This window comes from Arachis stenosperma, chromosome 1, assembly GCF_014773155.1.
Source record: "Arachis stenosperma cultivar V10309 chromosome 1, arast.V10309.gnm1.PFL2, whole genome shotgun sequence".
NCBI classification, from domain to species: domain Eukaryota; kingdom Viridiplantae; phylum Streptophyta; class Magnoliopsida; order Fabales; family Fabaceae; genus Arachis; species Arachis stenosperma.
The window spans coordinates 94,036,176-94,051,160 of record NC_080377.1 but is presented as its reverse complement, the minus strand read 5'-3'; the positions used below and the strand labels follow the sequence as shown (position 1 = coordinate 94,051,160).

The 14,985-nt window shown below is 40.2% G+C and overlaps 2 protein-coding genes across 2 annotated transcripts; both read left to right on the top strand.

The window, feature by feature from the left end:
* Positions 1-830: 830 nt before the first annotated feature.
* Positions 831-1,718, top strand: LOC130945630 (protein AGENET DOMAIN (AGD)-CONTAINING P1-like). The gene has a single exon (XM_057874339.1). The coding sequence runs from the start codon at positions 910-912 to the stop codon at positions 1,336-1,338; it is 429 nt and encodes a 142-aa protein (XP_057730322.1). The 5' UTR covers positions 831-909; the 3' UTR covers positions 1,339-1,718.
* Positions 1,719-4,723: 3,005 nt separating this feature from the next.
* LOC130982226 (uncharacterized) lies at positions 4,724-5,992 on the top strand. Its single transcript, XM_057906129.1, has one exon. It carries the CDS (start codon positions 4,724-4,726, stop codon positions 5,990-5,992), a length of 1,269 nt encoding a protein of 422 aa, XP_057762112.1.
* The last annotated feature ends 8,993 nt before the right edge of the window (positions 5,993-14,985 follow it).

Sequence of the window (14,985 nt, the reverse complement as noted above, 5' to 3'; positions counted from 1 at the left end):
TAATATTTTCTTAATACATATATAATATAAAGTGATTTACAAATTATTTTATTGAATATTATAAATTAGAGTAATCTATAAATTATTATTAATTCGTATATAATGTATAATTAAATTTAATGAATTCAATTAGAATAAACAACAAATCTATTCTTTTTATTTCAGACTTTATAAATGAATAAATTAATTAACTAATATAACAAATTATAATTAATATAGTAAAATTAATTAAGTAATATATATTATAATAAATTATATTAATATTTAAATATCTAATCAAATCAATTAGCTGATATAATTAAGTCATGGTAATAAATTATATTGAATGAGTTAAAATAATTAAATCGGAAAACACTCTCTAGAACATGTCACGTCAACTCCATCATTAAGTGCAGACATCCGATTTTTATATAATAGAATAGATATTAAAAATTTTGAGAGTTTGATTTTAATTATAACTTTATAAAATATTTATAATAATAATTACTATATATATTATTTAATTTTTTAATAAAATTTTTAATATAATTTTATGTATTATTCTGTATAAGGTACGTAAACATACACTAGTTCACTCTAAAAATAAGGATTAAGTATTGATTTCGTCCTTAAGATCGGACGCCAAAATCAAAATCATCTCCCATTTTTTTTGTTATTAAAATTATCCTAAACATTTTAAAACATTATAAAATCGTCTTTTTTATTTTTATTTTATTTTATTTTATTTTATCAAATGATCCTTAATAATTAATATAAATAATAAAAATAATATTAAAAAATAAAAACAAATCCCCTCCCCCCACCTGCACCCCACTCCGTGTCTCTTCCCTTTCTTCTCTCCCCATCCCCTTCTTCATACCCCCTTCTCAGCGCACCCCACTCCGTATCTTTTCTTCCCATTCTCTATGCATGCCACCAATGGACTCACGATACTGCGTCAACCATAACTCACCACTAATTCTTTACCTTCACCTCTTTGACCCAACCCATATTCCTCACGCCCACTACCGTTACAAGACACTCTTCCGTGACGACGCCGTTTCTGAGCCGTTAACCGAAACGCTTTTTCCGTGGGACATCCGGCCTTCTCCTCCGAAGGTATATTCCCGCGGCGAGTTCTCTCTCGACCAGGCAGTTGATGCCTTCGACAACAACGGTTGGTGGTCCGGCGAGATCACTGGCAGGCTTGGACCTCACCATTACTATGTTTATTTCCGTACAACCAACGAAGAGATCGCTTATCCTTCTAATAAGATTAAGGTTCATCATGAGTGGGTTAACGGCGACTGGATTCTCTCCCAAAGAGAGCAACCACAGCCACAGCCACTGCAGAATTAGCAACAACAGCTAGGTCAACAATTCAATTGACTGCGTTGATCCACCGGTTAATAATTCTTGGTAAATCAGATCTACTGAAGAAAAAATACTGAGAAAGAAAAGGAAAGAAAAGGAAGTAGAAGTTATATAAGTATCGTTAGTATTTGTTAATTTTTTAGGGTGTTCTTTCAAAGATTTTCGTTTATAGGTGAAGGACTGAATTGTTTTTTCGATTTGAAATCATGGACGGAGAGTTTTTTTTTTCAGTTTTACATGGAAAAGAAAAAAGGGATTGAATTTCTAGGGTTCGGAATTTTGTTGAAGAGGCCTCATGTTCTCTTCATGCGTCAAATTTGGTTCACTTTTATTAATTGGGATCAATATCTAGTGTTATATCGAGAGTCGGGGGTTATGAGGAAGGGGATGGGGAGAGAAGAAAGGAAAAAGGTACAGCAGTGGGGGTGGGCGAGGGGGAGGGGAAGGGTTTTGTTTTTATTTTTTAATATTATTTTTATTATTTATGTTAATTATTAAGGGTAATTTGGTAAAAAAAATAAAATTAAAGTAGAAAAAGATGATTTTATAACGTTTTGTAACGTTGACGATGATTTTAATAACAAAAAAAGGTTAGGAACGATTTTGATTTTTGCTTCAGAACTTAGGGACGAAAACAATACTTAACCTTAAAAATAACTATATAAATACTTTAAGATTATTCAATTAAATTGATTCCTTAATACAGTAGGGACAAATTCAATTAATTCAATTAATTATAGATTTAATGAAATAATTTAAAAATAAAAATTATATTTAAAAATAAATATAAAAATTTTATAAGTTATTTAATTTTTAAGACGTTCAAAAATTATAAATTTAAATTAAATAAAATATTAAAAAATTTATTATGTTTTATTATGTGTAATAAAATTAAGATAAATATTTATAAATATTATAAAGTTTATTTATTTATTTTAATAACAGTATTTAATTTAAAGCAAATATAAAAATTTATATTCAAAGTATTTTTTTATTTTTATTCATAATTCTAATAGATAAAAAATATTTTTTTTTAATTTTATATTCATAAGTCTAATAGAAAAAATATTTTGTTTTTTAAATTTTATATTCAATTTATTAAATTATTTTTAATTTTATTACTATTTTAAATTATTAATGTATACTTTTATTATATCTTCTTATTGTATCACACACTATTATTTTCTCTTACTATTATTTCTATCGCACACTATTATTACCTTATTCTCCTTTTTTATTTTCTTCTTCTCCTCGCATCTTCTCTTCACTCGATCGTAATTAATTATCACCAAGTATTATTATCGCAACTTTAAATATTGTCTATCACTTTGATCTATAATAATTTATTATGTAAACTTTTATGAGTCGTTGAAGTGTTGTTAAAAGAATTGATTTTTGTGTCTTTTGAATATCTAAATGTATAAAAACAATAACTTTTTCTTAATGTGGGTTTTAAGTTGTGTACGACATAAAACATTCAAAATTTTTAACTAATATAATAAAAATAGTACATTATTATACGCTTTTAACTAACAATTATAAAGTTAAGCTGCAATTTAATATAGGCCCTAAGAATAAAAGACGGTCATTGCTTCTTATATTTGACTACTATTATATAAGTTGTACGTTAGTTTAATTGTGTAAATTAAACTATATTTTATTATTTTATTTTGCATATTTTGAAATAATGCGATCCTACTATAAGGATAATATTAATTTTCATAATCTAATACGAACCTTTTTACTATTTTGTTTGTCACTTAAATAGTATCCAAAAAAAAGTTAGTTAAAGTGAAACACGGTATAAAGAGAATCAAAAAAAAAATTTTGAATTTAGAGTTCTAATATGTTTCTTAATCATCACTTGATACAACTCATATTTAATAGGTTAGTAAAAAATTCTTAATCATCAGAACTCTACATCGTTAATTGTTTAGGAAATAAACATATCAATATTTTAACAAATCATTGGTAGTTGTAATTTTTTTTTGCGTCTTGTTGTGTCAATCAAATAAGAATTTAATTTTAATGTCCTATTAGTGTAAAATAGTTTTACACGTGCATCTAATTAAGCAACGCTATCAAAATTAAACTCATCAAATAATCTAGGTTATATGTCAAACAAATAATATTGTGAAATACAAAATTATTAAATTTTTTTTGTATAATTTATTTAATTTAATATAAAAATAAATATTTATATACTCAAATTTTAATTATAATACTTTACATAATCAATAATTTAAAAAATTAAAAAATAATATCATTAAATACAAAGTAGTTAAAAAAATGAGATTTAACTAAAAGGTAAATATTGATGCACTCAAAATTTAAAAAAAATATTTTACATAATCAATAATTTAAAAATTTAAAAAATAATTTATCTTGTACAAAACCGTTTAAAAAAAAGAAAAGAGTTAACAAAATAATTTATGATAGTTTTTCAGTTCATTATTGATAGGTATATACATGTCAAAAAAAATTAAAAAACAAATATCAGATAAAAAAATAATATTTATTTTAAATTAAATTGATGAGAGAAAACTTTCTATGTGAAAAACAGATTAAAAATATATAAGAATTAATACAGTTTGGTAAGTAAATTGAAGAAAAAGGAAAATGAAGTTGAAAGTTATGCATGAAATTAATAAAAAAGGTATAAAATTTGCAATTGTAGTGAATGAAAGCGAAGAAAAGATGGAAGCGATATAATCACGATGTTGAAGGAAGGAAAATGATGGCAACAGTAATGTTACGACCTGGCCCAAGAAAGAACTTGGGCGTACCCGACCCGATCACTACCCGACCTCAACGGTCAGGTGACCCGAACCTGTCCGACCCACGCATCCTTCCGGGACAGCTGGCCACCACAGCTGTACAAGGAAACTTCGAAGAAGGTGGGTTCTGCCCTCCTGGGGCTCACATCTGACATGGTATATAAGGGAAGGGTCCTACCCTCCCCCAAGGTACGTCACACTTTCCACCTAACCTATTCCCCGCCTGCACACTAGCTGACTAGAGCGTCGGAGTGTCTTTGCAGGTGGCACCCCCTCTTTCCTTCCACCACGAGAGCTCGGCTACCTGGTAGATCCGAACCCAGCACGGCCACGATCGAAGAGTCCTCACCCCCTCAAATATCCACCCGATTTGTCCGGTAACCGCCCACCGAACATTGGCGCCGTCTGTGGGGACTGTTATGGAAGTTGTGCCGGGCCTTGGAGACCAAGGCCGAGCAGCCGGCGCAGAGGCGGCAGCCTCTGTCGCATCACCGGGAGGACGACGAAGGTCCCCCCGGCAACACATCGAACCATGAACAAGGACGCGAGAGACGCGACCTTTCGGAGGAACTGGCGGCGACAGCGCCGGAATAATGCAGGAGCTACGCCACAGAGTCCAGAATCTGGAACGACAACTAGCTGATCAGGAGCACGATCGACGGACCACCGATCCTACGTACTCCCCGTCTCCAGAGAGCCGGGAGAGAGATTCCCACCGAAGTCACCCCCGGCACGCCTCCGCTTCCAGAACGGAAGCGGAAAGCACCCGAGAAGACTCTCCCATCCCGAGAAGACGAAACAACACAATCATCTACTCCCGAGGTAAGGAAGCGTACCACACGGGACGAGATCGCGAGGGCGGGGAAGGAAGGCTTGCGAGGACGCGGCAACCCGTGATAATGGGCGCCACCCCGTTCCATCGGTCCATCCTTGAGGTTCGGTTGCCGAAGCACTTCGACAAATCGACGGACATGAGGTACGACGGAACTCAAGACCCTCTGGAACACCTCACGGCTTTCGAGGCTAGAATGAATCTGGAGGGAGTAGGGGACGAGGTGAGTTGCCGGGCCTTCCCGGTCACCCTAGCCGGACCCGCGATCCGATGGTTTAACGGCCTCCCGCAGGGATCCATCTACGGATTTTCGGACATCAGCCGTGCCTTCTTGGCTCAGTTCACAACGCGGATAGCAAAGGCAAAACACCCGATCAACCTGCTCGGGATAACCCAGAGACCCGGGGAGCCGACCAGAAAATATCTGGATCGCTTCAACGACGAATGCTTGGAAATTGACGGCCTAACCGACTCGGTAGCCAGCCTTTGCCTGACGAACGGCCTCCTGAACGAGGACTTTCGAAAACACCTTACCACGAAACCGGTTTGGACGATGCACGAGATCCAAACGGTGGCTAAGGAATACATAAATGACGAAGAAGTCAGCCAGGTCGTGGCCGCCAATAAACGGTACTCCGGCTACAATCAACCTAGGCAACAGGGTAACGGAGAGAGACATAAGGAACAAGCCAAGGAGGGAGGGCCGACCAAGGCACACAGATCGTTTCCCCGAATCGGGAAGTTCACCAAGTACACTCCACTCACTCTTCCCATTGTGGAAGTTTACCAGCAAATAGCCGAGAGAGGGATCTTGTCGAAGCCCCGACCACTCAAGGACCGAACGGGGGGGAATAAGAGCCTCTACTATGACTACCACAAGGGCTACGGACACCAAACACAAAACTGCTTTGACCTGAGGGATGCATTAGAGCAAGCAATAAGAGATGGCAAACTCTCTGAATTCTCTCATCTCATAAGGGAACTGAGGAGACAGCAACGCGACCAAGACAGCGAAGAGGCCAAGACCTGAGCGGCAAAGCGGCGACAAGAGCCAGAAGACAAAGACCACGGTCTCACGGTGATAAACGTAGTAACTGCCAAAAACTCCGCGCCGAGGTCTAGGTCAGCTCACAAGAAAGACGCCAAAATCCTGGCGGTCTCCTCCACCCCAATGCGAAGTTCTAAGAGGCCCCCATGCGTCTCTTTTGGCCCTGAAGACCAATGGTTCGACGAAGCACCCGAGAATCCACCTATGGTTATCACGGCCAGGGTGGGAACCGGCCTCGTCAAACGGATCCTTGTCGATACGGGGGCAGACTCGAACATCATGTTTCGCAATGTGTTCGATGCTCTAGGATTAAGGGACGTCGACCTATCATCGCACCAACACGGGGTCATCGGATTAGGCAACCACTTCATCAAGCCAGACGGAGTAATATCCCTGCCAATCTCTGTGGGACAGGCACAGGGCCGGAGATCGGCAATGGCCGAATTCGTGGTTCTCCGAGATTCCACAGCCTACAACATCATCTTAGGGAGAAAGACGATCAATGATGTTGAAGCGATAATCAACACGAAGCTTCTAGTCATGAAGTTTGTTACCGACGATGGGTCCGTAGGGTCCATAAGGGGAGATTTGGAAACGGCGGTCGCTTGCGATAATGCCAGCTTGTCCTTAAGGAAGAAATCTAAGGAAGCGTCGGGGGTGTTCCTAGCTGACCTAGATGCCAGGGTGGACGACAAGCCCAGACCGGAACCAGAAGGGAACCTGGAAAGGTTCAGGGTCGGCGACACGGAGGAAAAGTTCACGTTCGTCAACAGGAACCTCCCACATGAATTGAAGGAGCCCCTGATAGAAATGATCAGGGCCAATGGGGATCTGTTTGCCTGGACACCGGCCGACATGCCGGGCATAGACCCCGAAATTATGTCACATCGCCTGGCCGTGAAGTCGGATGCGCGCCCGGTAGCCCAGCAGAGACGAAAGATGTCGCGGGAGAGGGCAGAGGAGGTGGCCAGGCAGACGGCCAGCCTGCTAGAAGCAGGTTTCATACGAGAACTAGACTACTCGACATGGCTCTCGAATGTAGTTCTAGTAAAAAAGCACAGCGGCAAATGGAGAATGTGCGTAGACTACTCCGACCTTAACAAGGCATGCCCAAAAGATTGTTTTCCCCTCCCCAACATAGACGCACTCGTCGACGCTGCGGCAGGCTACCGCTATTTGAGCTTCATGGACGCCTACTCCGGCTACAACCAGATACCGATGCACCGTCCCGACGAGGACAAGACGGCGTTTATAACGCCGGAAGGAACCTTTTGTTATAAGGTGATGCCCTTCGGGCTGAAAAATGCAGGAGCAACATACCAGAGGCTGATGAACAAGATATTCCACGACCTCATAGGCAAGACTGTAGAGGTCTATGTGGACGACATTCTCGCAAAGACAACGCGACCTGATGACCTCCTGAATGACCTGGCAAATGTATTCGCCTCTCTCTGACAACATGGCATGAGACTCAATCCCCTCAAATGTGCCTTCGCTATGGAAGCTGGAAAGTTCCTAGGATTCATGATAACCCAAAGAGGGGTAGAAGCTAACCCGGAGAAATGCCAAGCGGTCCTCCAGATGAAGAGCTCGAGTTGTATCAAGGACGTCCAGAGATTGGCAGGACGACTGACCTCGCTATCCCATTTTCTCGGAGCCTCGGCAGCAAAGGCCCTACCTTTCTTTAACCTCATGAAGAAAGGGATAGCGTTCGAATGGACGCTGGTGCGCGAAATTGTGAACAATACTTTTCACAACTCTCATAATCCCCGGTCATGAACTCCAAAAACTTGGTAGTTCAATTCCATGGCACTACACAACTTCGCACAACTAACCAGCAAGTGCACTGGGTCGTCCAAGTAATACCTTACGTGAGTAAGGGTCGATCCCACGGAGATTGTTAGTATGAAGCAAGCTATGGTCATCTTGTAAATCTTAGTCAGGCAAACTCAAATGGATATGATGATGAACGCATAAAACATAAAGATAAAGATAGAGATACTTATGTAATTCATTGGTAGGAACTTCAGATAAGCGCATGAAGATGCCTTCACTTCCGTCTCTCTGCTTTCCTACTGTCTTCATCCAATCCTTCTTACTCCTTTCCATGGCAAGCTCGTGTAGGGTTTCACCGTTGTCAATGGCTACCTCCCATCCTCTCAGTGAAAGCGATTGCATATGCTCTGTCACAGCATAGCGGAATTCAGCTGTCGGTTCTCGGTCAGGCCGGAATAATATCCATCGATACTTTTGCGTCTGTCACTAACGCCCCGCCTGCTAGGAGTTTGAAGCACGTCACAGTCATTCAGTCATTGAATCCTACTCAGAATACCACAGACAAGGTTAGACCTTCCGGATTCTCTTGAATGCTGCCATCAGTTCTCGCCTATACCACGAAGACTCTGATCTCACGGAATGGTTGGCTCGTTTGTCAGGTGAGCACTCGGTTGTCAGGCGATCAACCATGCATCGTGCAATCAAGAATCCAAGAGATATTCACTAGAGCCTTGGTTGCTTGTAGAACAAGAGTGGTTGTCAGTCACCTTGTTCATAAGTGAGAATGATCATGAGTGTCACGGATCATCACATTCATCAAGTTGAAGAACAAGTGATATCTTAGAACAAGAACAAGCGGAATTGAATGGAAGAACAATAGTAATTGCATTAATACTCGAGGTACAGCAGAGCTCCACACCGTAATCTATGGTGTGTAGAAACTCCACCGTTGAAAATACATAAGCATAAGGTCTAGGCATGGCTGAATGGCCAGCCTCCCAATGATCTAAGATAGCATAAAACGAAGATAGCTACCAAAGTCCTCTAATAAAATAGTAAAAGGTCCTACTTATAGAAAACTAGTAGCCTAAGGTGTACATAGATAAGTAAATGACATAAAAATCAACTTCCGGGCCCACTTGGTGTGTGCTTGGGCTGAGCAATGAAGCAATTTCGTGTAGAGACTCTTCTTGGAGTTAAACGTCAGCTTTTATGCCAGTTTGGGCGTTTAACTCCCATTTGGGTGCCAGTTCCAGCGTTTAACGCTGGGATTTCTTGAGGTGACTTTGAACGCCGGTTTGGGCCATCAAATCTTGGGCAAAGTATGGACTATCATATATTGCTGGAAAGCCCAGGATGTCTACTTTCCAACGCCGTTGAGAGCGCGCCAATTGGGCTTCTGTAGCTCCAGAAAATCCACTTCGAGTGCAGGGAGGTCAGAATCCAACAGCATCTGCAGTCCTTTTCAGTCTCTGAATCAGATTTTTGCTCAGAACCTTCAATTTCAGCCAGAAAATACCTGAAATCACAGAAAAACACACAAACTCATAGTAAAGTCCAGAAAAGTGAATTTTAACTAAAAACTAATAAAAATATACTAAAAACTCAACTAAAACTACTGAAAACATACTAAAAACAATGCCAAAAAGTGTATAAATTATCCGCTCATCATAACACCAAACTTAAATTGTTGCTTGTCCTCAAGCAACTGAAAATCAAATAAGATAAAAAGAAGAGAATATGCAATGAATTCCAAAAACATCTATGAAGATCAGTATTAATTAGATGAGCGGGGCTTTTAGCTTTTTGCCTCTGAACAGTTTTGGCATCTCACTCTATCCTTTGAAATTCAGAATGGTTGGCTTCTTTAGGAACTCAGAATCCAGATAGTGTTATTGATTCTCCTAGTTAAGTATGATGATTCTTGAACACAGCTACTTTCTGAGTCTTGGCTGTGGCCCAAAGCACTCTGTCTTCCAGTATTACCACCGGATACATACATGCCACAGACACATAATTGGGTGAACCTTTTTAGATTGTGACTCAGCTTTGCTAAAGTCCCCAATTAGAGGTGTCCAGGGTTCTTAAGCACACTCTTTTTGCCTTGGATCACAACTTTATTCTTTCTTTTTCTTTCTTTTTCTCTTCTCTTTTTTTTTTCGGTTTTCTTCTTTCTCTCTTTTTTTTATTCACTGCTTTTTCTTGCTTCAAGAATCATTTTTAATGATTTTTCGGATCCTCAGTAACATGTCTCCTTTTTCATCATTCTTTCAAGAGCCAACCTTCATGAACCACAAATTCAAGATACATATGCACTGTTTAAGCATACATTCAGAGAACAAGAGTATTGCCACCACATCAAAATAATTAAACTATTATAAAATTCAAAATTCATGCAATTCTTTCCTTTTTTCTCAATTAAGCACGTTTTTATTCAAGAAAGGTGATGGATTCATAGGACATTCATAACTTTAAGGCATAGACACTAAGACACTAATGATCACAAGACACAAACATGGATAAACATAAGCATAAAATTCGAAAAACAGAAGAGTAAAGAACAAGGAGATTAAAGAACGGGTCCACCTTAGTGATGGCGGCTCTTTCTTCCTCTTGAAGATCCTATGGAGTACTTGAGCTCCTCAATGTCTCTTCCTTGTCTTTGTTGCTCCTCCCTCATGATTCTTTGGTCTTCTCTAATTTCATGGAGGATGATGGAGTGTTCTTGATGCTCCACCCTTAGTTGTCCCATGTTGGAACTCAATTCTCCTAGAGAGGTGTTTAGTTGCTCCCAATAGTTTTGTGGAGGAAAGTGCATCCCTTGAGGTATCTCAGGGATCTCATGATGAGAGGGGTCTCTTGTGTGCTCCATCCTTTTCTTGGTGATGGGCTTGTCCTCATCAATGGGGGTGTCTCCTTCTATGTCAACTCCAACTGAATAACAGAGGTGACAAATGAGATGAGGAAAGGCTAGCCTTGCCAAGGTGGAAGACTTGTCCGCCACTTTATAGAGTTCTTGGGCTATAACCTCATGAACTTCCACTTCTTCTCCAATCATAATGCTATGAATCATGATGGCCCGGTCTAGAGTAACTTCGGACCGGTTGCTAGTGGGAATGATTGAGCGTTGGATAAACTCCAACCATCCTCTAGCCACGGGTTTGAGGTCATGCCTTCTCAATTGAACCGGCTTGCCTCTTGAATCTCTCTTCCATTGTGCGCCCTCTTCACATATGACTGTGAGGACTTGGTCCAACCTTTGATCAAAGTTGACCCTTCTTGTGTAAGGATGTTCATCTCCTTGCATCATAGGCAAGTTGAACGCTACCCTCACACTTTCCGGACTGAAATCCAAGTATTTCCCCCGAACCATAGTAAGATAATTCTTTGGATCCGGGTTCATACTTTGATCATGGTTCTTTGTGATCCATGCATTGGCATAGAACTCTTGAACCATCAAGATTCCGACTTGTTGAATGGGGTTGGTAAGTACTTCCCAACCTCTTCTTCGGATCTCATGGCGGATCTCCGGATATTCACCCTTTTTGAGTGAAAAGGGGACCTCGGGGATCACCTTCTTCAAGGTCACAACTTCATAGAAGTGGTCTTGATGCACCCTTGAGATGAATCTCTCCATCTCCCATGACTCGGAGGTGGAAGCTTTTGCCTTCCCTTTCCTCTTTCTAGAGGTTTCTCCGGCCTTGGATGCCATAAATGGTTATGGAAAACGAAAAAGCAACGCTTTTACCACACCAAACTTAAAAGGTTTGCTCGTCCTCGAGCAAAAGAAAAAAGAAGAGAGTAGAAGAAGAAGAAATGAGGAGAAATGGAATGGCTTTGTATTCGGCCAAAGGGGAGAGAGATGGTGTTTAATGTGTGTTAAAATGAAGGAGTGAAGGAGGGTTTATATAGGAGAGGGGGAGAGTGTTGTTCGGCCATTTGAGGGTGGGTTTGGGTGGGAAAGTGGTTTGAATTTGAATGGAAGGTTAGGTGGGGTTTTATGAAGGATGGATGTGAGTGGTGAAGAGAAAGATGGGATTTGATAGGTGAAGGGTTTTTGGGGAAGAGATATTGAGGTGATTGGTGAATGGGGGAAGAAGAGAGAGTGGTGGTGGGGTAGGTGGGGGTCCTGTGGGGTCCACAGATCCTGTGGTGTCAAGGAAAAGTCATCCCTACACCAAATGTTGCTCAAAATCACGTTTTGAGCCATTTCTGGCGTTAAACGCCGGGCTGGTGCCCATTCCTGGCGTTTAACGCCAGGTTCTTGCCCTTTTCTGGCGTTTAACGCCAGTCTGGTGCCCCTTTCTGGCGTTAAACGCCCAGAATGGTGCCAGACTGGGCGTTAAACGCCCAACAGCTAACCTCACTGGCGTTTAAACGGCAGCAACATCTTCCTCCAGGGTGTGCTGTTTTTCTTCCTGTTTTTCATTTTGTTTTTGCTTTTTTCATTGATTTTGTGACTTCTCATGATCATCAACCTACAAAAGAAATAAAATAACAAAAGGAAATAGTTAATTATAAAACATTGGGTTGCCTCCTAACAAGCACTTCTTTAATGTCAGTAGCTTGACAGAGGGCTCTCATGGAGCCTCACAGATACTCAGAGCCATGTTGGAACCTCCCAACACCAAACTTAGAGTTTGAATGAGGGGGTTCAACACCAAACTTAGAGTTTGGTTGTGGCCTGGTAGCGCGAAATTGTGAACAATACTTTTCACAACTCTCATAATCCCTGGTCATGAACTCCAAAAACTTGGTGGTTCAATTCCATGGCATTACACAACTTCGCACAACTAACCAGCAAGTGCACTGGGTCGTCCAAGTAATACCTTACGTGAGTAAGGGTCGATCCCACGGAGATTGTTAGCATTGAAGCAAGCTATGGTCATCTTGTAAATCTTAGTCAGGCAGACTCAAATGGATATGGTGATAAACGAAAATAATATAAAAGATAAGGATAGTGATACTTATGTAGTTCATTGGTAGGAATTTCAGATAAGCGCATGAAGATGCCTTCCCTTCCGTCTCTCTGCTTTCCTACTGCCTTCATCCAATCCTTCTTACTCCTTTCCATGGCAAGCTCGTGTAGGGTTTCACTGTTGTCAGCAGCTACCTCCCATCCTCTCAGTGAAAATACGTCCCTGATGTTCTGTCACAGCATAGGCTAATCATCTGTCGGTTCTCGTTCAGGCCGGAATAATATCCATTGATACTTTTGCGTCTGTCACTAACGCCCTAGCCTGCTAGGAGTTTGAAGCACGTCACAGTCATTCAGTCATTGAATCCTACTCAGAATACCACAGACAAGGTTAGACCTTCCGGATTCTCTTGAATGCCGCCATCAGTTCTCGCCTATACCACGAAGACTCTGATCTCACGGAATGGTTGGCTCGTTTGTCAGGCGAGCACTCGGTTGTCAGGCGATCAACCATGCATCGTGCAATCAGGAATCCAAGAGATATTCACTAAGCCTCTAATGCTTGTAGAACAAGAATGGTTGTCAGTCACCTTGTTCATGGGTGAGAATGGTGATGGGCGTCAATCATCACCTTCATCAGGTTGAAGAACAAGTGATATCTTGGACAAAGAACAAGCGGAATTGAATAGAAGAACAATAGTAATTGTATTGATACTCGAGGTACAGCAGAGCTCCACACCTTAATCTATGGTGTGTAGAAACTCCACCGTTGAAAATACATAAGAACAAGGTCTAGGCATGGCCGAATGGCCAGCCTCCCAAAGTGATCAAAAGATCTCTAGAAAAAGGTTCCAAAGATCCGAAGATTCTTAATACAATAGTAAAAGGTCCTACTTATAGAAAACTAGTAGCCTAAGGTGTACAGAAATGAGTAAATGACATAAAAATCCACTTCCGGGCCCACTTGGTGTGTGCTTGGGCTGAGCAATGAAGCATTTTCGTGTAGAGACTCTTCTTGGAGTTAAACGCCAGCTTTAGTGCCAGTTTGGGCGTTTAACTCCCAATTAGGTGCCAGTTCCGGCGTTTAACGCTGGAATTTCTTGAGGTGACTTTGAACGCCGGTTTGGGCCATCAAATCTTGGGCAAAGTATGGACTATTATATATTGCTGGAAAGCCCAGGATGTCTACCTTCCAACGCCGTTGAGAGCGCGCCAATTGGGCTTCTGTAGCTCCAGAAAATCCACTTCGAGTGCAAGGAGGTCAGAATCCAACAGCATCTGCAGTCCTTTTGAGTCTCTGGATCAGATTTTTGCTCAGATCCCTCAATTTCAGCCAGAAAATACCTGAAATCACAGAAAAACACACAAACTCATAGTAAAGTCCAGAAAAGTGAATTTTAACTAAAAACTAATAAAAATATACTAAAACTAACTAGATCATACTAAAAACATACTAAAAACAATGCCAAAAAGCATACAAATTATCCGCTCATCACAACACCAAACTTAAATTGTTGCTTGTCCCCAAGCAACTGAAAATCAAATAAGATAAAAAGAAGAGAATATGCAATGAACTCCAAAAACATCTATGAAGATCAGTATTAATTAGATGAGCGGGGCTTTTAGCTTTTTGTCTCTGAATTGTTTTGGCATCTCACTCTATCCCTTGTAATTCAGAATGATTGGCTTCTTTAGGAACTTAGAATCCAGATAGTGTTAATGATTCTCCTAGTAAAGTATGATGATTCTTGAGCATAGCTATTTATTGAGTCTTGGCTGTGGCCCAAAGCACTCTGCCTTCCAGTATTACCACCGGATACATACATGCCACAGACACATAATTGGGTGAACCTTTTCAGATTGTGACTCAGCTTTGCTAAAGTCCCCAATTAGAGGTGTCCAGGGTTCTTAAGCACACTCTTATTGCCTTGGATCACAACTTTATTTCTTTGTTTTTCTTTCTTCTCTTTTTTTTTTCTTCTTTCTTTTTTTTTCGGTTTTTTTTTTTTCGTTTGCTTCCTTCTTTTTCTTGCTTCAAGAATCATTTTTTTATGATTTTTCAGATCCTCAGTAACATGTCTCCTTCTCATCATTCTTTCAAGAGCCAACATTCATGAACCACAAATTCAAAAGACATATGCACTGTTCAAGCATACATTCAGAGAACAAAAGTGTTGCCACCACATCAAATTAATTAAACTATTATAAAATTCAGAATTCATGCAATTCTTTCCTTTTCAATTAAGCATGTTTTTATTCAAGAAAGGTGATGGATTCATAG